At 40.3% G+C, this 24,520-nt stretch overlaps 2 protein-coding genes and 1 long non-coding RNA gene across 7 annotated transcripts in view; 2 read left to right on the top strand and 1 right to left on the bottom strand.

The window, feature by feature from the left end:
* slc9a1a (solute carrier family 9 member A1a) overlaps window positions 1-7,014 on the top strand; it is a 32,651-nt gene extending 25,637 nt beyond the window's left edge. The window contains exons 11-13 of one of the 2 annotated variants that reach the window (XM_044358579.1): window positions 731-812; window positions 1,099-1,155; window positions 1,715-7,014. In XM_044358579.1, coding sequence (XP_044214514.1) covers window positions 731-812; window positions 1,099-1,155; window positions 1,715-2,004 — 429 coding nt within the window. In that variant the 3' untranslated portion in view covers window positions 2,005-7,014. The remainder of the gene's footprint in view (window positions 1-730; window positions 813-1,098; window positions 1,156-1,714) is intronic. The other variant, XM_044358580.1, reaches the window with a different exon arrangement.
* Window positions 7,015-7,469: 455 nt separating this feature from the next.
* LOC122987000 lies at window positions 7,470-23,104 on the bottom strand. The gene is made up of 3 exons (XR_006404434.1): window positions 22,848-23,104; window positions 11,942-11,952; window positions 7,470-7,481 (listed from the first exon to the last, which is right to left on the bottom strand). It is a non-coding gene; the product is annotated as an uncharacterized LOC122987000 (long non-coding RNA).
* The window catches only part of LOC122986994 (mannosyl-oligosaccharide 1,2-alpha-mannosidase IA), a 200,292-nt gene continuing 190,778 nt past the window's right edge, over window positions 15,007-24,520 (top strand). The window contains exons 1-2 of one of the 4 annotated variants that reach the window (XM_044358569.1): window positions 15,007-15,149; window positions 17,188-17,576. In XM_044358569.1, coding sequence (XP_044214504.1) covers window positions 17,277-17,576 — 300 coding nt within the window. In that variant the 5' untranslated portion in view covers window positions 15,007-15,149; window positions 17,188-17,276. Of the gene's footprint in view, window positions 15,150-15,786; window positions 17,577-24,520 lie in introns of those variants that run through there. The other 3 variants (XM_044358568.1, XM_044358566.1, XM_044358567.1) reach the window with 3 other exon arrangements.

Here is a 24,520-nt window from a genome sequence, read left to right as displayed (position 1 = left end):
TCCAAATGATGAGAAATATTGCTGTAAAGAATGTGATTGTGACACAAAGAAAAAAGGAAGAGCATCATATCGACATTTTTCTGTTGTCACATTATATATATATCATCATATCACCCTGCCCTAGGTCACAACAAGAGTTAGTCATTGCTAAAGAAGTTAGAAATACTTTGTAATATACTTCATGTAGCATAGAATAATATATTCTGCTACAGAAGCTATATTACAGCAAGTAGCCAGTGATAACTCTAACAGATAAACACATAGCAGCCATTCTTATTTCATATTGGGCCACCAACAGTTAAATGACTCAGCCAAAACTGTGATTTGTGTTCTAATTAGAGTCCACCTTTAGTAGCTTAAATTAATTTTCTCAACACAAATGAGGCCTGATTTATTGGCACAGTTGAGTGGCGCCACCACCAACTTCCATTTCATCAGCCTGATACTACATAATGAAAATAGACTCTTGGTTCGGGTAAAGTGAATGTGCTAGAAGCTACTGTAGACTCAAGAGGATTTCTAAGAAACCAATACATAATTTTAATAAAGTTTCTCTAAGATATTGATTAATAGTGAATCTCTGAATTATTTTAGTTTAGCTGCTGTACTTCCCAAACAGTTAAATGAGACAGAGATTGTATTTCTTGTGACTTTTCTGTCATTCTGTCATTTCTGTCGACATTTTAATTATATGCAGAATGCTAAATAAACACACAATGTGTTTTCCTAGATAAAAGAGATGAATAACTACCTGACGGTGCCCGCTGCTCCTCCTGACTCCCCGACCATGTGCAGAGCCAGACTGGCCTCAGGTAAATGCATCCATCTTGGCCACAGCCAAACGCAAACACTTGATAGCTGCCACCATTTTTACTGTAAGGTGCCGCATGAAACAATAAGAGAAATGTACAATGCCACTGATGGGACCCACAGGGATCACCCATTGTATTTTGTTAGGCTCAAGACCGCATTCACAAAACAATAAACACTGCCACTGTTCACAGCTGCAGCAATGTCGCACACAGATATTTCCCCATTCATGGAAATATGTTTGCATGTGTCAGCCGGCATGTAAACCAGTGTGTGGTTTCATTTTAGGCAGAGATACTGATTTCAAACCTGCTCAACAGCAGAAAGAGGACAAAATCTGTCCAGGTATGTAGTGAGTGTAGAGAAGATTCCTTTTGAGTTGTAATAACACAAGTGACCGCCAACAACAATCCTAACATGCATGCTTCAGTTATGTTGCTTGTTTACATTCATTAATTTTTCATTACTAATGAGGGCGACTCATGACATGATTGACAAGGCCAGAGTCAGACGGTTTATTGTAGCCAAAGAACAGAAGTCCTGCTGTTTTTTATATTTCAGTACAGCATGTTATATGTGGGAGTCTCAGCTTGTGTTTTTCAGTTCCAACTGAAAGTGGAATTATTCCAGCATGTGTTGTATTAAGATCATTGTGACTTACGTTGCATTTTTTTGTTGTTGTTGTTGTAATCTTCTTAAATGATTTAAAAGGTCTTCAAGCCTGCTGTTGTTGAGTTTGTGCTGTGATCGTATATTGGTTGACCTTAATATTTGTTGTATATTTGTTCTCTTCTCCTTGTACATCGTATGTTTGTGCACACTAACGGAATGACTGTTCCCCCTTTTTAAATGGGATATGACATCAAGTGTATTCCCTGATTTCATACCCTTATTCTGCTCGTAGATCCTCAAGCCTACAGCGTGAAGCCATCGTCAGACAGCGTACCCCGCATACAGGTAGACCTGGCTTCTCCTCAGTCTCCAGACTCTGTCAACATGATGGATGAGTTCAGACGGGCCAGTCAGCAGCAGGAGGAGGACCAGGGCCTGATGATGAAGCCTCCCGGGGGGCAAAGCGGGTCTAATAAGCCGGGCGAAGCAGACGGAGCAAGAGAACAGCAGAAGCTGATGAGGTGCCTGAGCGACCCTGGTCCCAGCGCAGACGAGGAAGAGGACGAACCCTTCCTGCCCTAATACGGCGGAGCGGATGCGGAGGAGTCAGGTTGCACGCCCACCTACCTTCACTGGTCGGAAGGAGAGGGCTGCATTACTGCTCCGCTCCAAATTATCTCTTTGGTCGAGAAACCAAACAAACCAAAACTGCTGATGCTTTTGGAACCAGAAACAAAAAGCATAAGGAAATTCTCTGAGAAGAAAAAGAAAGAGCCATTAGTTTGTTATTGTCATTGCTCTTTATTTTTTTAGACAGTAATGGAACAGCAGTGACTGCTATCTGAGGGACCAGAGTTTATGGTTAATAGTTTGAGACATTCAGGAAAGAACTATGCATTACCAAAGGTTTGAACTGTTATACTGTCAAACGACGTCATTCTTACTTGAGTGTCAGACTGTGTTCTTCTTTCTTAATGATTGCATAGTCGTTGACTTTATGTTTATTGATGTTTTTACAACTTTTTCTGTCTTCATAGCTACATTCTCTGAGATATGCTGGGTCTCTACTCCTAAATGTAATCAACAAAGCAAACTACTTCAATCCAGTTCTCACTTTCAGACATAGCACTTAAGTTTTAGTTGTTCGTTTTAAGCCAATATCTGATTGAACTGTTAATATTAAGAACATATACATTTTCATTCTGTCTTGAAGTTGCTGGATATAGAGTAGCGTAGCTCATTGGAAATATGTTTGCCTTATTTTATGTCGAATCTTTTCACTCGGTGCATTTTTATCTCCACCACATTTTAATTTCAGGGGTACTAACATCTGTTTGTCATCAGATGCCAGTTGGTTCGTTCCAAGTGTTCGTTGGATGTAGTTTAAAGCTGGATGCATTTAGTCACTGTGCAAAAGCACTGTGTAAAAGAACCACAGTTCTTTAATTTCATGCTTTACGGACCTGCAGCCTCGTCCTATGGCTGCGGAAGGAGTTCTATGGAATTCTTCACTGTTGTACAAAGGAGTTTTCACAGTCACAGACGGACAAACGTGGAGCAAAGTCGAAGCGGCTGGGAAGACTGAGAGACAAGCTGATGCAGCACAGATGTTTTGATGTCAGTGATCATGCTTGATTCCCCCCCCATCCCAGTCTTCTAAAGTTAAATCACACGTTGTCATTGTTGCATTTCTGTCTAGATGTTTAGTTGTTTTACCTCAATTTAGAACACCCTTTAAAACTCACTCAAGTAGGAGCTGAGTCGTTGAGTAGATTTCTGTCTTAATGATGATGTAATGAACAAGTGCCCATCTGACATTCTTTTCTTTTAAACTTCTAGACCACATGAGCTGAATTTATCACATCTAAATAATCTTATACATACCTTTTTTCATTCTATAGTTGTTTTTTTTTGTTTGTTTTTTGTTTTTTTAGACAGGCCGTTATGAGAAGGATTTGTGCCCTACATCACTATTACTCAGCATATGAAGGGACACGACAATTGAAGATTAATTTGTACGAGAATACATCCACACATCTTAACCCATGAGTGTAGGCATGTCATGGAAAAAAAAAGAGTAATTCTATGCAGTATGGTATAAAATATGTGTAAAATATGTAAATTAATTATAATATGCTATATTTATTAATACCCTTTAAAACCGAAATCTTATAATCTTGTAAACATGCTGAGGTTTAAGCTAAAATCAAACATGGGCATTAAGATAAATGATCATTTAAAAAAAAAAAAATCAATTTGTTATAGTTTTGCACATCCGAGTGAGAGTGAAACGTATCAGCAGGCACGAAAACGTAGTCTAGTGTTTTATTGATACTAAAAGTCATTCTCTACTGTACTGTATATGGTTGTACAGTGTGTATAATAGCCAGTGTAAAATACATTGCACGTGTTTTTTTACACAACTGCTCAGTGAATCGGAATTTAACATAAATCATATAAGTTGATGATTTTACTGATTCACATCCACTTAAAGAAAAACACACACCGTGTTGTCGTGATGTAGTCTTTTCCACGTTCAAAACAAGTGCCACTAATAATTAGATGGTAACCCATGAGTGTTCCTCTCACCCGAGTCTGTTCTCACTCTCTTCACTACAAAAAAGAGAAGTTTCTCCGTACAGGTCATCTTAAGGATCTGCTATGGCTTCCTTCTCTTCTATTAAGTAAGTTGAGTGAGGCACTGTTCCAGTTTTTCTGGCTGTTTTCTAGGTGTTAGTGACGACTGTATCCTTCCTGATCCTCTTTAAGGTATCGCTTTACGTGCAGAAAGCTCACGTTACAGATGAGGGGGAAGGAGCAGACAAACCTGACAGGCTTGTTTTTTTTTGTCAGTGCATGCATGGACTTCTTCCTGCTTCCCAATTTCTAAAAGGATGATTATAGCAGAGATATGGAAGGGTCAAACCTTGAAGTATCTCATTTTCCTGTCTCGGCCAAATTGAATTTACTCTCCTAAATGTCAGCGCATGTGACGGTGTCGGAAGGAGCGACTGTGCTGAAAATGTCAACAAGGATGGGGTCAGAGATAGAAGGGTTGTTTAAAACCCCGATTGATCAGCCAAATGACATGCGGTACCTTCCCCCCGTCCTCAAATTCTGCTTTTATCGTTGCTTAAAGGACAGTGATATTTATGTGGAGTATTACCTTTACGAGGTGCTAAAATAGTGTATAAAGAGAAGACCCTGAGAATGGTTTCTCTCCATCTGTGAATTTTCTTCAGGCTTTTTCCTCTATCATCCCTCCCCAAATGATTTAGCATCAATTCAAAGGCAGTTCTCTTAACTCTCAACTGCACTGTGGATACATTTAAATAGGAGTCAGGAAGGCTGCAGAAAGTAACGCATTTCTAAATATTCTCCCACTTGAATATGTGTGACTGTGTGGATATGCATACTCTGCACGGACGTCGTATTTTTCATATCAGATGGATAAATGAGTTGACATTACATGGGGATGTAATCAAGCGTACAAATTTAGATTTAAAAGAACGTCTTGAAACAACGGACATCATATCCCTGATTACTCCACTTACACGTTATTCCAAAGACTATTTATTTCTCAAAGACAAGAAAAGAAACACTATATTCATACCAAATGCATCTTTTTTTGGGGGGGCAAACATTCTCACACTCCTTGGAGGGAAATGTTTGGTGCAGAAAATGTTTATCTGAAGCCATACAGCCTATAGAAGAACCTATTTTATTGTATTCATATGTTATAATGTCATACATGCATCATTTTTTGCCTTTGTTCTTACTCTGTGCACACTGGCCTTTACTTTTACAATCGCCTGGGTCTTTTTTGCTCATGAATGCTTGGATGTTTTTCTACAGCGGTGAATTGTTTTAAGCGTTTGTCTTCTTTGAATGTGTTGAACTGAACTACAATGTCAACTGTCGCCTCACCAGCATTCACTAGAGCTTTGTGGTTTTTGTTCTGGGCTTTAAAACACTTCATGTGCTTTACTTATTTGATTGGTTTATTGTACAAAGATTTAGTCATTTTATTGGCTTTACGGGGATATCTACTGTATGTCCCTTGCTTTTATCGTACTGTAAGTACTTTATCTGGATTCACTTGCGTTCTATCGCTCCATGTGCTTTACAGAATTTCTTCACTGTGGGTTTTTTCATCTCATGTTTACCTGTAACAGCACTCCAAATGCATTTGTCATCCATACTTTAAACTGTTGAGTTCAGGCTCTTGCTTCTCAGAGCAGAAACAGGCTGAATTTGCAGCTATAAAAATATTTTTGAGCTATATAAGCAGTACAGTCTTATGCTCAAAATCAGTGCTCCTAAAGTTAGATTGTTCAGCCTTGCAAAGGAAAGTGAATGCATCAATTACAATCAGCTATGCATGCTGACAAGTGACTTCACCTTAATGCCACTCTTGGGTTTTTGCATGTTTTAGGTGTTTTTCCCCATGTATCCGGGGGAATTATTCCTTTCCTTTCATTCGTTACAGCATAATCTTGTAAAGACTTAAATTGCTTCAGTAATCCATCACTGTAAGCATCAGGTCGACTTTTATGTCAGCTATACTTGCAGATTTTTTCCCATCAACTGCAATACCATGCAACAATAGAAAGGTGGGAAAAACGTCTAAAAAAAAATCTTTCAGTATGCTTTGACGAACTGTTAGCACTAAACTGGTTAATACATGAGATAAAACATGCAAAAACACTGAGGTTTTAAGTACTGTAACATTTGACCAGCCTGGCAGTGCAAGTATAACATTGTAGATTAACCTTAGATAAGTACTATCAATTATAAAGGCGGTAGTCACCTAAAGTATGATGCACGCATGCATGTCATTGACATAATGACCCTGTAGTGTCATAACTCCACCATCCAAAGACTGTTCTTCTCCCTCTTTTACCTCATTGTCCTTCAATTTTCCTAATCCGGCTTCTCTTGTACTCCACCACCTTACACCACACACACCAAGCACTTTAACAAAGCAGTACCTTTATCTCAAAACACCTATGTTAGAGAGAGCAATAAGTGGCTTTAATGTAGTGTACACCATTGTGCATGGTTATCAGGTGACACGCCATTGGGGAAAAGGAATGTACTTTATGATGGGCCTTATAAACGGAGATGAGTTTAGTGTTTTTAGTCGGTGTCCTGAAGCAGAGAAACTGGGGTTTTAAATCCCAGTGAATGTCATGCTATGACTTGACTATAGAGTGGATTATATTTCCCTTTTATTCATATTTTGTGTTTATCATAATGTGCTTGTTGGATTTATGTGTCAGTCAATTATTTGCAGTTTGCAAATTTGAATTTTGCAATAATTAGGAGTTAAGGAGTTTTTTTATTTTATATACACATAAATGGAGATATATTTAAAAAATGTAAACAAAAATACAAAAAAAACCCAACGTATTAGAAATGTAGGATTATAATGTACAAATCAGAATCTGAAAGATAACAAGTGTGCACTTTCTTGTTGATTAATCTTTAGCTTTCAGCATTCCATTCCTGTACTGACCAGTCAAACTAACAATCAGAGATGAAACTACGTCAGAAACTATATACCAAAATTAAAGTTTTACTTTATAGCAATACTGTGTCTGTGTCTCATGATTTCTGGAAGATTTTGACGTTTTGTTTGATGGAAAAAAAAAAAGAAATGTAACTTACTATGAATACAAGAGACTTAATGCATGTCACACATATATTCAAGTAAAAACACACAATTTTAGTTCTACATTTAAAAATTTACAAAGGCAAAAGTATATGATCAGCAAAATATAGTTTTAAGTTTAAGTCATAATATTGGATTCACTGTTGATGTGTTCATGTGTAAGTAGGATTTTAGGGTAGCTGGTTGAGGTGCAGCTAATTTTAGCTACATGACTGCTATCTAGTTTGATCTCTAGCAATGCATCATATTTTATTTGTTCATCACATGTTTTATATGTAAAATCTGAATCTGTAAAGTACTGAGTATAGCTGACAAATAACAAGGCTGCACAGTGAAACTAATTATACTTTATACGGTCTAATTTACTGTCTAGAAATGTTTCATTCTTGGGGATCTTAATCTGCAACTAGTAATTAATAAAAAAGTACATTTTTTCTCTGTGAAACATAGTGGTTTAGAGATAAAAAGAAGTATAAAATGGAAATACTGAAGTAGAGAACACACTGTCCCTTAAAATTGTACTTTCTGTAAGTACTTCTGCTGTTGAAGTGTCCTGTAGCAGGACATTGAATCCTTCTGAGCTCAAACACAAGCAGAACTTCCCTGCATGATCAAGAGAGTTTTTAGAACCTGCAATAACTTTTTTTGTCCAGAAGGGAGAGTGCTGCACAATATAATTAAAATAAAATCAGCTCTCATTCAGCATTCTGGAAATAGACGCTACAGAACGAGTACCGAAAGCGAAACGTTAAGGCACGATGGATTTATATATATCTGCAGCACATTTTCTAGTTGGATACTTTGTTGAGTCTAACAAACTCAGAATGAACTGTCTGCCTTGTTAAAATGTAATGGCATTACTCAGCTTGGCATGGAGAGAGTAAGATATCCAGAGAGAAAGCTGCGGCTGCTCTGGCAGAGATAGTTTGGTCTATTTCAGTGAAATGGAAAAATCACAATGACTTGTGTGCTCCTTAACCAGCTTGGCTTGACAACCACATTCACTCTGTAATATTTTTTGGAATGGATATGCTCTATTTATAATCACTCATTTTAATTGTTGGCAGTTGTTGCATTCTATCATTTTCTAGCAGACCCTCTGGGTGGCCAAATTAATTTTACATCTGAAGAGTCTAATTTGAGACTCCAATTACTAGAATTGTTGTTGGCTTTATATTTGCATTTTTAGGCATTAAGCTTGATACTCATCCAGAGAAATTAACAGTAAGTAAACAGTGAAATACGCTTTAATTCCCAGATCACCAACATTACAAGCAAGCAAGTTGTGTTTGTCAGAGAAGTCTTGGTCCTGTGTATTAAAGATTAAGAAGAAAAAGTGAAATAATCAAAACGATGTGTGTCAGTCTGACTTCAGAGTAGATTCTCTGGTTCATAACTTATTGCACCACGATACTGTATTATAGGACTCATCTGCATATACCAAATTGAGTGCTTAATAAGTCCTCAAATACCATCACTTGTGCTTTGGTGTGTTGTATTTTCAAGCTGGATAATATCACATATTAAAGGGCCACTGCACCGATTTTACACACTAAGTTTAATTTACTCATTACGAGGAGTGCTACACAGCCAGAGAAACAGTTGTACAATGTCCTCTGTGGCTCTGGAAGGAGCTTTCTAAAGGCTAATCTCAGGGTAATCTCAGTTTGGGTTTGAGATTTAATATTTTAGCAGAAAGCCTGCAAACTTGAAATGTGGGCTTTGAAAGACGGAGGCATGTAAGCAGGGGTATCAAGTGAAAGATGCTGTCAAGTTGCATCATGCTAGTGACATGGCTGTAAAGACGGCAATGTCAGTCTGTCTCAAAAATCTCAAAGATTATTGGATTGATTAAGATTGAATTTTGTAGAGAAATACATTTTCCCCAGAGAATAAAGCCTGACTTATCCTCTGCAGCAGTTGAAGCAGTTGAAGGTTTTCATTTATCCTGTGAAATATTCCTACATCTACATGACGGATTGAGACAAAATTTTGTTAACACATTCGAGGTTCCCAGATGATGTATCTGACTTTGAGGTTCACATTTCTGGTTTGGAGTGAAAAGTCTCAACAACTGATATTTGGTACAGACGTTCATGTCCCCGTCAGGATGAAATATTTTCACTTTGATGATCCCTTAAATATCTTTTAAAGAAAAATGCATTTTCTTTCTCTTAACTTATCTAGCACCGTCATCAGTTAAAACTCAATTTGTCCAATACACCTGCAAAACTACTTCATATCAGCCTTAACTGTAGTTCATGTTTAGTGCTAATTAAAACATTAAACTAAGATATGTAAGCACTTAGCACCTCTGTGCACAAGTACGACATAACAGAGCTGCTAGCATGGCAATAGATTTGTTAATCTGTTACTTGTTAGTCCTGCAGCGTTTTGGAAATGCAATACTAAATCACTGGAGTACCTCTTCAATGTCTTGAATATTTCCAGTTTCAAGTTGTTATGTTTTAAAGTCCAGATTGAGCCGGCTGTGGTTTTAAGGAACACTGTACCAAGAGGACAAAAAGGAAAGCCACATCTGTGCAGTATACTTAAATGCAACCCTGTACGACAGTCCTTCAATAAATAAATCATTTCTATGGGGACTGCATCAGAAAAGACTTGATTCAGCTTTATGGTCACTTTTGAGGCTGCATTAAATTGTACATATGTTGTTTTTCATTTCACTATGTATGCCGAGCATCGTTGGCACAAGAATTTTACTTCAAGATTGATAAAGTTCCATCTTATATTTTCTTATCATTGTGTCTATCTCCCTTCATCTCAAAGCAGATTTTGCAGTAAGAAATATTTCAGTGTGTCAACATCTCTTAGGAATTAATCTGAGGATGCAAACAGACGTCAGTGTATCAAATAGAGAAACAGAAGTATATTCTGTAAGTGAGCCTGACTACACTGGCTTTTTTTTTTTTTTTTTTTTTTACAGTGGAATGAACAAAGAATAAACTCATGCCAAATATTTAATGGCATTCCCCCGGTGCTGCAAATTTACATGTGGAGTGTGAAATAAGCCTGAAAGCTTTCCTAATGGATTGGTCTGTCTGTTAATTTATGTCTATTTACTGCAGTTAAGACACTTTATCTCATTTATCTGTCAACTGTGCTCCCACCATGGTGGAGAGCTCTTCTGTTTATTTTCTCCTGATCGCTCTTTAATGTTTAGAGTGGCTGCCCTTTACATATAATGCCGCTGATTGTGTTGAATATTGGAGCAGTCTGACCTTCAGTCACCTCTAAAAACATGGAGAAAGGAGGGTTTTGTGGTTATTTGCCAGCTTTTCTGATTGCTAACCAGTGGTGGTGATGGTTTTTTAGTGATACAGATGGGAAAAATCTAAGCACAGTAAATCAGAAATGTAAATAGTTTTAATGTTGGTGCAATTAGCTGAAAGGTGACTTTTATGCTGAGCCAAAAAAAAAAAAAAGTCAGCCACGTTTACATCTCAGGGTTTGTAATGCACAAATATACCAGCGGATGGCACTGTGTAGCCACAAACCTCCACAGCCCACTAACAAGTGTTGTCATCGCTGAACAAGCTTCTACTTTTTCACTTGTAATTTCACTATATGAACAGTTAGTACACTGAAAGCATACTGGCATGTTTAATCGGTGTGTTTGGGAGGGAGTCACGCTTTCTGTGGCCCCTCTTCCATCAGCTTAATGGTGTGTTTGCTATTGCATTCACTCTCATTTACATGGCCCATATACCCGATCTAATGTATGGCTAATTGTTGTGTTTAGGCAATAACAACCCTGAGCCATTGCATCGATGCTCTTCGCAAGTGAATGTTCTGATTTTCAGCGTTGGGTAATGTGCTTGGGGAATATTTTGTTACACAACAAAAGATGTTGTGATTATGAATCTGGTGGAGATAGGTCACTCCAGGGCTGCATACACACACAGCAGTTTGCTGTTTGTCTTGTCTATAAAAGGAAGAGACAAATATAACTTCAGCAAGGCAATAGTGCTGAGATTATTGTTCCACTGATAATATTTGCACTGATGGCTGATCTTAGCTGTATTCTATTTATGTAGAAGAGATAGATGAGATGATAGCTACATGCTACTTTAGACCCACTTCTTTTCAGGAGAAATATGCGCACAAGCAAGCAAAAATAGTGCACATGCAGCACTTGCAAAGTTTGGAAATTTTTACTATACTATCAAGTAGTGCACAGCTTCATGAGGTGATCCAAAATCAGTCGCAGTGTCTTGTCAGGTGACCCAGAATTCATGGAGGGTTACGAAAGGGCTCCTATCTACAGTATGCTGTGTCAGGTCTTACATATATATCTCTCACATCATGCACCAGGGTAAGCGCCCCATCCCAAATAGCCATCCCTGATATTTATGGCTTGACATCAACCGTCCTGCCAGGCCATGATTCCCAATGTCAGGGAAGGCTTTGCAGCGGTGCTTAAAGAAACAAATAGCAGGCACGGTGACATTATTAATCTGGACACGCTGGCACGGGCCAATACATCTCTGCCTGCAGTTTGATGTATTGGAATGAACAGAACACAGAGATGGACTTTTTCATTGGCATCTCATTTGATGAATAAAATATCAGTGTGGGTAGGGATGGAATTTAATTTTTGAATACAAGAGCAGAAATTGTTATGGATCAGAGGACATATTTCAGTCTGTTTCTCTAAGAAAATGGTTTAAAGACAGTCAGCTGTTTTAGGGCTTATTCCAGACACTTTTAGAGAAACTCAGGAGTCATTATGTTATTGTTCGACAAATCCTAATTGTCATACCGCAGACTGTAAGTAGTCTGTTTAATGCTCTTGTCTTTGAGAGCACAGTGCAAAATACGTACTTACAGTACATCTCTCCTCTGAGCATTATCACATGCCAATTTAGAGTAGAAAAGGGCACAAAATCATTGCTTCTGTTCTCTAATACATTCTGTTTGTGGAAATGCTTCCCAACCGATAAACTATGTGTCAGTCTGATGACAAAGCCCAGCTAAGGGATGCATCCTTATTATCCACATGCAAACAACTTTGCATGCAGTGCCAGAATTCCCTCCCCATGCTCATGAATTATTGTATGTTTGTAGATGAAGGATCAGAATGTCAGTGTGTTCAGCACTGAGCTGATGGAGTTGCTGTGTGTGGTGCTAGTGCTGCATTATGAAGAGCCAACAGTCATCACAAATGACATTTCCGCTGTGGAGTAGTACACCACGTCCGGACAACAGCCGTTTCAGTGATGAGAGTGAATGCAACGTATATGCAAAAAAATGGCCTTCATAGGAGCCATTTACCTGTATAATCCATTTATTTTCAGTGAAAAATGTCCGTGCTTTGATTTCACCCTTGCCTGTTGGTAGCGGTGTGACTGTATCGCCTTGCTCATCTATCCTTGTGATAAACTAGGCTGTCACTGGCCTGCGCAGCTTCATGCAAGCTCAATGACTGGACTCATGTATAACCCGACCTTTTGAGAAACACGGACTTGATGTGTCTATTAAGTTGTTTCAAAAAGGCAGCAGTTGGTATTTCATTTTGGTAGAATCAGCATAAGCATGTGAATAATGCATAACCTAAAATGTATCTGAAATGTCTACATTCATTGTAGGCCTGTTTTCAGGAGCCATGCAACATATATGGAACGTAAGAACACACGGGATTCAAGCCTCATTATACACAAACGCTGAGCCAAAGACCCTCTTTCTGACTACAAATTGTCCTTTTGTCAGTGATAAAGCCCACAAAACGCTTCATAGATTTACCTACTCTCAGAGGAAATGCTCTTGGATCACAAAATAAAAAGGCTAATTCAACAGTTCTTCTTTTCCCCTTCTGTTCTGTAAATTACAGACAACCAGTCTGACTCAATTAGGGCTGCGAAGGGAGATGGCTCAACAGTGAGAATGTGGGGTCAAATGCAGTGCAAATTACCTTAAAATTAGCTCGTCCTACCATATGCACCTGACAATGACAAGAAAAGAGCCCAGGGATTTTACTTGTGTCAGATGCTAATAAGTGCTTATTACGTGTGCAGGCGTAGGCTTTCACAGGAAATTCTAGTTAGCTTTTTTTTTTGCCTGGAAGGAAGAAAAACATCCGTTTTTTTATTGAAATGATTGCTACGACAACAGAGGAGGAGAGAGAGGGCGGACAGGAAAGAGGAAGATCTGTGCTTAAGGTTCAAGAGTTCATCAGACATTGTCAGGGATGTCAATAACATTGATGATCTGCGTTTAACGCATTGATTGTAAGGATATCCTGAGGCAACTTTTGGACAACAGAGTGACAATAACCCACATGGTCTCCAAGGACCAGCAGAAGCGTTTGGATGGTGTTTAGGGGGTGGGGGTAACTTGCAATTAAAGACCAAAATTAAAACCGATCAGACCTTTGTTTTCTCATTCCTGCTTGAAGGTGCATTAGTTGAATAGTGCTGTGCAGGCTCTTCAGTAATGGCCAACTCACAGCCCCATCTATCTTATTTAATCCCTTGAAAACACTGTGTTTCACCTTTTATCTTGCTTATGCAAACATTATGTAAGCACACTTTTCTAAACTTCCTGAGCACACATCTCAAGTCATGGGCTACTTCAAAGCATGATATACTGTCAGGAATTTTAGGTACCAGTTATGTCAGAGCATTAAATTTGAGCAAACATGAACTTTAAATTTAGCTTGAAAGTTCATTCTTGACCTGGGAAGCAGTTTGACAACAATCCTGTCCTCTTACTTTACTTTTTTCAGAGCTTTCAAACATATTATCGAGTCTTCATCAGCGGATAGAGTTTGCTACAGTTGTCATGGAGACGGATCTGATGACATGCAAGCTCAGCAGCTGTTATAATTTAAGATCCACCTTCGTGCAAACTCTATCCACTGATGGAGACTGTGTAATATGTTTGTATATGTCGTAGCCGCTACAGAGCTTGCATATCATCAGATCCGTCTCCATGACAACTGAGCAAACTCATCCACATCCACAGCCAAGGTCGTGTGATACATTTAAAAGCTTGAGTTGAGATAATTTTCATTGACTTGTTATCATTAGTCAGTATTATTTTTGCTCATACTGTACGTCAAGACTCAGTATGTTCCATATTTGACCAAAATTGGTATTTGTAAGAATTTCTCTAAACTCGATTAAGTATGAGTCTATCTTGGTAGCACTTGCTGAGCTAAAGTGTTGAGAAGATACAATTTACTTGCTGTTGTCAGCTTTAGAAGTGGAATCAGTGTGAAGCTTTGCAATCTCACAAGCTTAATGAATCAAATGCAAAATGAATCAATCACACTAAGTATTAGGATGTACTGTACTTATTATGGGTAAAGAATTTTAAAAATCTTGTCAAAAAAGTGGAATCCAGAGACCCTTTGCAGTAGGCGTCCATGCAGCCTTAGTTTGTGCCTCTCGTCAGTCATCATATTTTGGGACTTTTGCACTGATGATTACTAGAAGTGACAGCTCGGTGCTATTTTTCTGAAAGAACTCAAACAAGCCAAACTTTGAAAAACTCCTACAAGTCTTTCAACAGCACTTACAGCTGTTTTGAAGATATTTCAAGATTCCTAGGAGACTCCTCTACTCAACTGAAATGAAAATTGCCTGTCTGCTGCACAATAAAAAAAAAGAAAGATTTTTTTTTTAACATTTCACATGTTGCTACCCTCTAGTCGAGCCAATGCAGGTAGCTAAAGTGACCTATCTCTTTGCTTTTTTTTTGTTAATTGCAAAAAAAATAGGAACATATGATTATATTTGAAAATGTAAAATAATGGAATTTGCTAGATAAACTAACCAGATCATTAAAATGCTAGAGAGCTACAGGTAAAGCGTCGCATTAAAGTTGCAAATATCGAGACGCTCCAATTGGACGAGTAATAATGTACGTCACTTCCTGCTACTAAACTAGGTTTGCAATCACGAATTTGTAACGCGGGAAACTTGTTTAAAAGTCATTTTTGTGCAGCCCACGGGATATATTTTGTTATAGTACAGTAGTCTTAAGTCAAGTCAAAGTCTTTGAGGAATTGGGAAATGTCTTCAAAACAGAGGTGAGTGTTGTATTTTATATTAATTAGCTTAACGTTTGACGTTGACGTCAACCGGAGAATGTCTTTGATTAGCTTAATTGACAAAATTGATTGACCCCGACAAAAAAAATCAATTTGAAATATAAGAAAAGGATGAATAAATATAGTGAAACCTGACTCTTTATCATCAGGTGGTCTCACCTGTTTATTCAACACAGTTGAACATGATTAGCTTAAAAAACAAACAAACAATCTGTTGATTGGTGGGCTTCTTTCCCCTCCGTAAATGTAAAATGGTGCATGTTAGCAAGTAACGTTACTTTTATTCTATTTGAATGTCACCGCGTTGTTTATGTAGTTCCTGAGTACTGTTGAGACACCCAGGGCAGATATATCTATCCTCTTCTTAAGGCTTTCCCAGGATTAAACAAGCTCATTTCCCTGGGGGGGTGAGGGGTGGGGGGGTTTCTAACGTACAGAGCCATTCAGACCTCTCTTGCTTTTGTCCACAAGCTCAAACGGCTTAACTGTGTTTTGATAAGCCGCTGTGAATATCCATCAAGAAATCCGACCAGCCCACTGGATTGTCGAGCAGCGGACCGTTTCGTCTCTCTCTCTCTCTCTCTCTCTCTCCCCCTCCTCATCCTCCTCCTCCTCCTCCTCCTCCTCCTCCTCTTCTCGCCCTGCCTGCACTATATGTTACATTTCCAGCCCTCTCCTCTCGCTTTGCGCAAGCGGACGTCCACTGCACAGCGACACAAGTGCGCACTTACAGGCGGCGGAGACAGCGAGGCACGGCAGACACGGCAGGCAAGCAGGCGGACGGACGGAACGGCGGCGGCGGCGACGGCGGGTACCGGTGCGACGACGCGGCGGCGTGTGTGTGTGTGTCTTTGTTGGAAACCGGAGGACTGGATGGTGGATTTGTTTATTCCAAGGATTTGGATCGGGGGCTAGGATAACTTCGCATGGGACAAAACCCGCCTTCTTTCATGTCATCCGCCGATTTGTTTCGCCCGGCGTGTTGACGCCAGTGGAAAAAAAGGGGGAAACGGAGGCTGGAGGAGCGCAATTGACAGATAGGCGACATGAATATACACGCGTTTCCGTCCACCAGCTGTACAGGATAGATGCAACAAAAAACGGCGTGTGATGTCTTTTTTTTTTTTTTTTTTTTTTTTTTAATGTGACTTCAGGAGCTTACACAGATGATCCCATGCAGCAACGGGGGTCGAAATAAACGGAGACAAGAAAGAGATGCTCTGCTGCACGCTTGAGGTTTTTGCACCGTAGGGCAACGTGTTATTGACGATTTGCACGGCGTGGAGAAAAAAAAAATGCACCGAGACACAACTTTGTTCACAGGCCTGACTGACTGCGAGACGTTTCATTATCTTTCATAAAAGTACATTTATGTGTTAGACTGGCGTATGCTGTAGTAATCCTGTTACAGCTTAGTGCTTCTTCAGTAAACGCTAGTGCCATTTATCTATCAGCCCCGAAGCCCTGTGCTGTTTTATGTTTTAGATTTTAAACCCAAATCCCGCAGTCTATTGATGTCAGTGATTGCGTTATGTAGATAGACCCCCAAGCTCTGGAGTTGTGTTGGCAAATGATTGGTAAATTTGTAGATGTAGGCAGGCCTAACCTTCGCTTATGCAGATCCAATCGATAGCGAGATAAAGACAGCTCTGGCAGGCTGTTTATGCTACTCTGCAAGTGTCACGGGGGTGTGTTTTAAAATCCCGCATATCTTAGTTGTTTTTACACATGCATCAAAGCGGCAGAGAAGCTGCACGGTAGAGAGTGGAGACCCATCAAAAAAAAAAACACTCACTGTGTAGTCTCGGAGAGAAAATACTGTAAGGCAACGTCTCAAGAAAAGTTTCAATGGTTTTCCGAAAGTTGCCCGGTGTGTCGGCATCGGGCATGGGTCTGCGCCTGTCCCAGAAATTCGTGTTTCTGCTCTTTCTTTCGGGATTGGTAACACTGTGTTTTGGGGCCCTTTTCTTTTTGCCAGACTCTGTCCGACTAAAACGCATTTTTCTGTCCAAGACAGAAACCCAGCCGGTCACGGTTGGCTCCGGGTCCGAGAACGATGCAAGGGAGCACTTAAAAAGACCCAAAGACCAGGATCACCCGCGGGGTATGGCCTCGGTAAAGGGAGAGACCAGCACCAAACTGAAAAGTCTGAGCCGCAAACCGTCCGTCTCTCATGAGGCGACCGAGGAGCGGCTCGCCGGGGGGAAAGCGCAGGAGGATTTGACTCTGCCCAGGTCGAAAACGGAGTCCGCCTCGGAGAAAGCGACCTCCGCCGACCATGCTGCCAGCTCGGATACTTTCAGTTACGTGAAGTTCAAAAGGTGTCTGCTCAAACCCCCGCTGGGGAGTGACGGCGGCAAACCGAGCGACCCCCAGACCAACGAGCGCCGGGAGAAAGTCAAAGAGGTAAGGAGGACACTGTGACCCTGCTCGGGGTCATGCAGTTAAGTGTTACCACGGGTTGTTGGAAGTTGACATATTGTAGCCTCAAGGGTTGTATGGAAGTACAATAATAATATGGGTGTTTTATGGGAAGTAAAGATTAAGGTTAAAGAGGAAAACAGGAAGTATAGAGATCTTGTGTAAAAAAAAAAAAAAAGAAAGAAAAAAAGAAAAAAAAGGGGAAAAAAAGAAAAAGAGGGGTGAATCCAGGACAAATGTTTCTGTGAATGATGACTAATATCTAGTCAATCATTAAGACCAAATACTGCAATAAGGCGTTTGAAATCACTTCACTTCCCCCCCGAAATAGTTTTTAAATGTTTTGTTTTTTTGACTTTTGGTGGCTTTTCAATACACACAAAGTAAATAAGTTTCGGTTGCACAGTCGTTTGAATGGCAGCTTGTTCGTGCTGTCAAAACACAACAGACAAACACAACAGATGAGCAGCAGTCTGCCTTATTCAGTCAAAAAAAAAAAAAAAAAAACACACTTGAAAGATATATTTATATTTCCGTTGTGGAATTTGATTTGTCTGAGTTTGTCTGACAATACTGACAACCTTTCTATAGAAGCTGTGGGACAGTTGTTTGCAAAGCTCCTGTCAAACACAGACAAAAGAAATTCCTTTCAGTCATCAGTTGTTTAAATTTACCCAATGCCTCTCTGCCTCTCCCAGATGAATTCCAGTTGGGTTTCTTTTAATGAAGATGGAGAACAGTGTCACTACTAAAGTGGACTTGACCGTTAACGCTGTCTGTAGCTTAGATTACGTGTAGTCTAATATTCAATCAGAACAAGGATGCAGTTGTTTCTTTAGTGTGGAATATGTCAATAGGAGAATTTTCTTAAGTGGGAATACAGTATGTTTCATGATCTTCTTCTCGTGACATCACTGTGTCTGATTATTTTGTCTTTGTCCATGTTATCATACAACCTCTCAAATCAAATCAAAAGCTTTCCACCATGTCATTTCTTCATGATAAAATGTACTACATGTGGCTGTAGCGCCTCTATCATCCTCACACAATTGCCGGTAAATGATGTGACTGTGTGCGGTGACACTTTGGCCAGGAGCTCTGCAAGCTGTGTGCCAGCCTTTGTTGAGCCCAGTGGGTCCAATAAGGGCTCCAGAGTGGGAGCGTCTGTGCATCACACATCTGTACCCACTCAAGGCAAATGAGGCTGAGGAGAAGGAGGAGGAGGGGGAGGGGGGAGGGGGGAGGAAGTGGGGCAGCCATTGGCCAGCATGTGCAGATGGGTTTCAGTCTTGGCATGTGACACGGATAAGTCCTGTTGTCACTCTCACTTCCAGCCTGCTGTCACCCTCTCACGCTGCTCACATGCCTTTCATACCTAGAGGTGATGTGCTACATGATAACTGAGGCGTCAGAGGACGGAGAGAGGGTAATATGCCCTCGTGCACTTAGCTCTCACTGACTCATAGCTTCTCCTTTGATGCTCTTTCAAGTGAATGTCAGTGTGACTTTGCCTGCCTGGTCTGTTGAGCTGAGCTAGGCAAGGTTTTCTGCCCCGGGGTCATGGTCGTCTGACGAAAAAGTTATTCTCCACCAGGCCATCCTCGGCCAATTGCTGCAGAATATTTGTGTTTCTATGAGTGAAGGCGTTTACTCAGGGCATTATAGCTCAGACATTTACTTACATAGAATGCTCCAGTGTCCATGTCCATAGCCTAGCATGTGCTTTTGTGTTTTGCTTTTGTTGTTGCTACAGTTTCCACCGTCTCAAGCTCGCTGGCAACGTTCCAGAAGGCTTTTCTTTCTCCTGGAGGCTCACATTCACGCTGCCAACACAGCCTGACACATTGCAAGCCTGTGCCTTGTCCAGGTTTACAGATGTAAAATTAACGAGTAACTGTAACAATAAAACCAACCGTACTAACATGTTTTGATGGGTTTTTTAGCTTTGATTTATGCTTCTGGAAGCATGAAAAATCATACAGAATGAAATTTTGAATCGTCAGCCTGTGTTGTTTCATTCAGACAGAGCTGCTGCCTACAAAAAGTCTTTTTTTTTTCACTGTAAGGGAATGCAGAGAGAGAGAGAGGGTATCTCCCTCCCAAAGCCAACAAAAAGGGTCTGGTCCAGCCCACTGAGCGCCTCAATGCCCAAACCGTGAATGGGCATCGTTTTTCTCAGCTGCCAACAACAAGAAAGCAGACTCCCCACCTTCTTCCTCTGTGTGTGCACCCACTGCCAAGAGAGGCTGAAACAAGGGACAATGACTACCTGATCACACAAGGCGAATGTTTGAAGGCAGCCCACCACTAGCTAGGGCCTCACAGGATACCAGTAAATACTGCCAAGTGGCTAAGGTGCTGTTTACCTATTCCAGCAACTCCCTGCTTTTAGGTAGTCAATTCTCCTTCAAAAATCCTCGGCAGGATGAAGATGAGAGTCATTTTCAAACGTGCTCCTATTTGTAATTCTGTGATGTCATGTCTCACTGAGTCTCCCGCATGGCTATGTTGCTGCCTCATTGGCTCTCTCATAAGAGGCTGGATACGAGGGATCGCACCACAAAAAAAAAAAAAACGTGCGCCCGGAGCAACGGGACAGTGTCCTTTTCTGCATGCACATTTTTGTCGGCGATGTCCTTTTTTTAGAGTCGAGTAAGGTTAGTAACTTGGAGTGCGGTAATAAAATACTAGATGCAGAGCGCAAAAGGACATCAGAGAACGAAGGGAGCTCTGTAGCAATCCGGAGGCTGAGGCTCATTTGCGGATGGAGGCCTCCGTATCTCTCTTCTCGGTGGGTCTCCGCAACATCACATACATCAAAAGAGAAGAGTGCATTAAAAGAAAGTCTCTATAAAGCCAGAGATTTGCTGTCTCGCTCATCCTCTGAATGTTTAACAGAGATATATATGCCAGCGCACGCAAATGAGCGCCTTTGCTCGAGGATATTGGAATATACTGTATAATGTGGCTTCTAACATATGATGCATTCAGGTAGCGCAGGGAGAAGATAGAGCTGGCAGTAAAGCTTGAGTACTGCGGTGAGAAAGACAGACAAACTGCAGAGTCTCATGGCAGAGTCTCCTCCAGTGGAGCAATAAGTCTTCAGGGCTTCTTTGTCCTGTGTGTGTGTGGTCGCTAACTTCGTGTGTGTGTGTGTGTGTGTGTGTGCACTCGCTGGCTTATCGGTGCTTGGGGGACGGTTGTGAAGTTTAACAGCTGAAGTTGGAAGGGTTGTCACTGTGTTTATCCACAAAGCACTGACGCTCACCTGCCTCACAGTGTAGACTAACAACAACAAAACTGAGTATATCTGTTCACTTTTCAAAGTCTTTTTACTGGTCAGTTGGATGTGTGTTTGTGTGCGTGTAATCCAGAATAATCGTCAGTATCTTTGAGAGATGGAAAGCCCCATGTTATCTGAAAACAGGATTGTTAAACAGAGGCTTAAGAAACATAAAACAGTTTAATCCACAAACTCAGTAAACTGTAACAGAAGATCGCTGACAGTTTAGTTTAACCATCATCAGTTGTTAATTCACTTTACTTACAGACTAAAACCAGTAACACATACATCATCTGCTTATTTCTCTTCCAGCGAACTAAACAGCTGAAGGGAAGTTTTTGCCAAAATTTACTTGCATCACAGTCTTGGCAGGTTTCACCAGATGACGCTCTTCAAAATTCCCAGGTTCTTTGCTGTTTTGTTTTAGTTTTGAGTTGTTAGCTTCCAAAAAATATAGGAAACTGAACACTATAATCATATTTATTGAATAACTTAATAATAATGATTATAATTTATTGCTGAAGAACTTTGGAAAGTCTGACTTTTATCTTTATGCAAGGCAGTTTCTCAAGGAGGTCAGAGGTCAAGTTCACCTAAAGAACAAAAACAATAGAGCAGGCTGCAAGACATACGGTAAATGGACATATCTTAAAATATTATTTTGTTTTATTTACTATAGAGACACACACACCACCATAGGAATTTTAGGTTGAAGTCATTTATTGCAAAGCAACTTAAGGGTTACTCGTCTGTTTCAGAGTCAGAATTAAAGGTAGATGCCGTGTAATGTATTCCGTTTACAGCAACAAGAGTATTACTAACGATGAGGGAAATCTCACATAATAATTTGGCCATAGTACAACAACTGATCTGCCACATTACAGAAACACACACACACACACACACACAAACAGCCACACAAACCCAACACAAAGCTGTAGAAATAGGTGAGCTCCTAGCTGGACCTGAAATCCCCTTACAGCAGTAATGACCAGTGAGCTGGGTGTCTGTCTGAATAAAATGCTGCCGTTAAGCTGGCGCCTCCTGGCCGGCTCTGAGCACCATGACCTCTCTCCTCCACCCCCCCTCCACCTCCCACTCCCCCCACTCCTCCCCATTTCCCTGCTGTCTCCCGCTACGAACCAGGTGTGCCAAACAACCTTCAGTCTGAGCCAGGAAAATGGTCGCCCGCTGAGCGAGAAGAAAGAAACGGAAGATGAACAAAGTCTTAAGAAAAGGCTTACACTCGCCTCGCGCTCCCACAGAGCTGGAACATTTGTGCTTTTCCTTTCCTCTGTGGATGCTGTGTAAATGTCAGCGGCTGGTGTTTGGAATGTGAGCCCGACGTTGTCTTTAGTCTGTTTATGCGGAGGAGTGAGCCGCTGGGCCCGCTAGATATTGATATATTGTGCAAGTCAATGGCGGCTGAGGCAGATATTATCAATCTGTCAGAACTGCTGGGCATTGATGCAGGCCTTTACTACCACAGAAGAAGAAATTGACCCTTTGATTTATTTTCTGAATCTGTTGTTTGTGCTAATTTTACATTCAATGCGTTTTACCCCAAGGCTACTTACAGCAGTTTCTATAGTCAAACAACTTCCCATGTTGTTAACATTATGAGCATCCAATAATAATTTGTTGTCACTTTTAAGCAACTCACTGCTGACTGTAGTGATGTAAAATCAATAACCTATTTCATGTTCTCTTCATATTATCAGAAAGTAAACCTAAGGATATGTGACATAATATAATAAAACTCATTCCATACAAGCGTATGGATGCTTATAAACGTACAGTTTTATAGGGCTGCAACTAATGATTATTTTTATTATTGATCAATCTGTCAATTTATTTTCTCTGTTAATTGCTCAGTTGTGCAAAAATGTCAGAAAATGGGGAAAAAAGTGTCGCTCACTGTTTCCCACAGCCCAATGTGACACCCGCAAACATCCTGTTTCGTCTCAACCAACAGAGGACGAGAGAAACCAGAAGATATTCATATCTGAGAAGCTGGAATCAGAGAATTTGTACATTTTCTTCTTAAAAAATGACTCAAAAAGATGACTCAATTATTAAAATAGTTGGTGATTAATTTAATGGTTGGCAATTAATCAATTGATCTGCCAATCTTTGCAGCTTTACAGTTTTGCGTGACTTGTTTGCAGAGTTGAATCTGTCAAATAGTTGGATAAACAAAGTAACCTGTTCTTACACAAACACAAGATATTTATTCTGCTGGGTCTTAAAACCACATGGCAGTAAGTAGTTTCCTTTTTACTCATGACAACTGATAACCGCTGCAGTTTCACAGTTTGTTCTCTTTGACACCATATGAGAATGAAGTGTGATATAAATGAAGCTCAAAATAAGCTATACTTCCTGCAAGGTACACATTTTACTTAATACGTACACACAGTGTCTGTTATATGTCACATTGGATAAAACGAACCTGTCATTAATACTTTATCTTATCATGTCATAATAGCAAATGGTAGCTGTTGACAGTTTGCAACAGCTCATTTGTTATTGTAGAGTTATCAAAACAAAACACTTCAACACAAAACAAACTAAACCTGTATTGGAATTGCATGTTTACATAACGACCTTGACATTTCAGCCATTAATACTGCCTGTGGCGATCAGTTTGAAATACAGATTTTTGACCCCTAAACAATCAAATTCAGAAAAAAGATCATAGTTCATGATGAATCTATGAGTAACATTGTTTTCCTTCTTATCTACACGGTACTAGCAGCACTTCAGCAGCCTCTAGTAGTCATGGGTCAGTTTCTTTTTTTTTTTGTTTTCTACAACTTCTCTAACTTTTTGAAATCAGATATTCAGACTTCCTGCAGGCAGTGATTGGCCTGCTGTGCAGAGGTGGGAAAGGAATCTTTGAGGGTTTGAACTTCTCTCTCCAGCTCTCTCTCTTTTTTTTTTTCATTCTGTGAATTTTTATGTGTACAAATGAGTGCAACACTATGACTGCCTTTCAAGAAAAACTGTTTGAAACTGTGTGCGGTTTTCCTCATATTTAAATGATTATCAACCCCCCCCCCCCCCCCCCCCCCCCCCCCATTACAGTGCAATGTGTGCACTCACAGTGCACACATTGCACTGTGAGTGTGCATTTGCAGAACAGCTATTAACACTTCTGCCCTCTGACGCTGACGGAAAACACGTCATATGAGCTAGTTCTTTTCAAGCATAACCCGACACATGGCATTGATTGGTTCCTTTATAGTCCTTTCTGCTTCCTTAAGCCAATATGTAGCCACTGACTTGCATGTGCACAATTTAAAATCATCCTACAAAAATGACCCTAAAGGTCAAAATGCCTGCATCCAGGAAATCTATGTTCTGCAGTAACACAGTAAGACTAAAACATTAGAGCCCAGTACAGGAGCCTCTGTGGGTGATAATAGCTGATTAAGCTATACAATACCGGGCCTTTTCTCTGAGGCAGTCACTGCAGGAAGTGAGCGATCGGATGAAACGGAGAGAGGAAAAGGAAGCATGTGGTTAAAAAGGGAGAGATGTTAGCTAACATCCCTTTTGCATTCACGGCAGATTTTTTTTTCTCCTCTGCATTCCCTTTGTGGTAGGGGCACTAGCTTCAGGGAAAGTCTCTCTGTTGAGGCAT

This window comes from Thunnus albacares, chromosome 8, assembly GCF_914725855.1.
Source record: "Thunnus albacares chromosome 8, fThuAlb1.1, whole genome shotgun sequence".
NCBI lineage: Eukaryota > Metazoa > Chordata > Actinopteri > Scombriformes > Scombridae > Thunnus > Thunnus albacares.
Note: the sequence above shows the minus strand (reverse complement) of the source record. Positions and strands in the feature narration are given on the sequence as shown.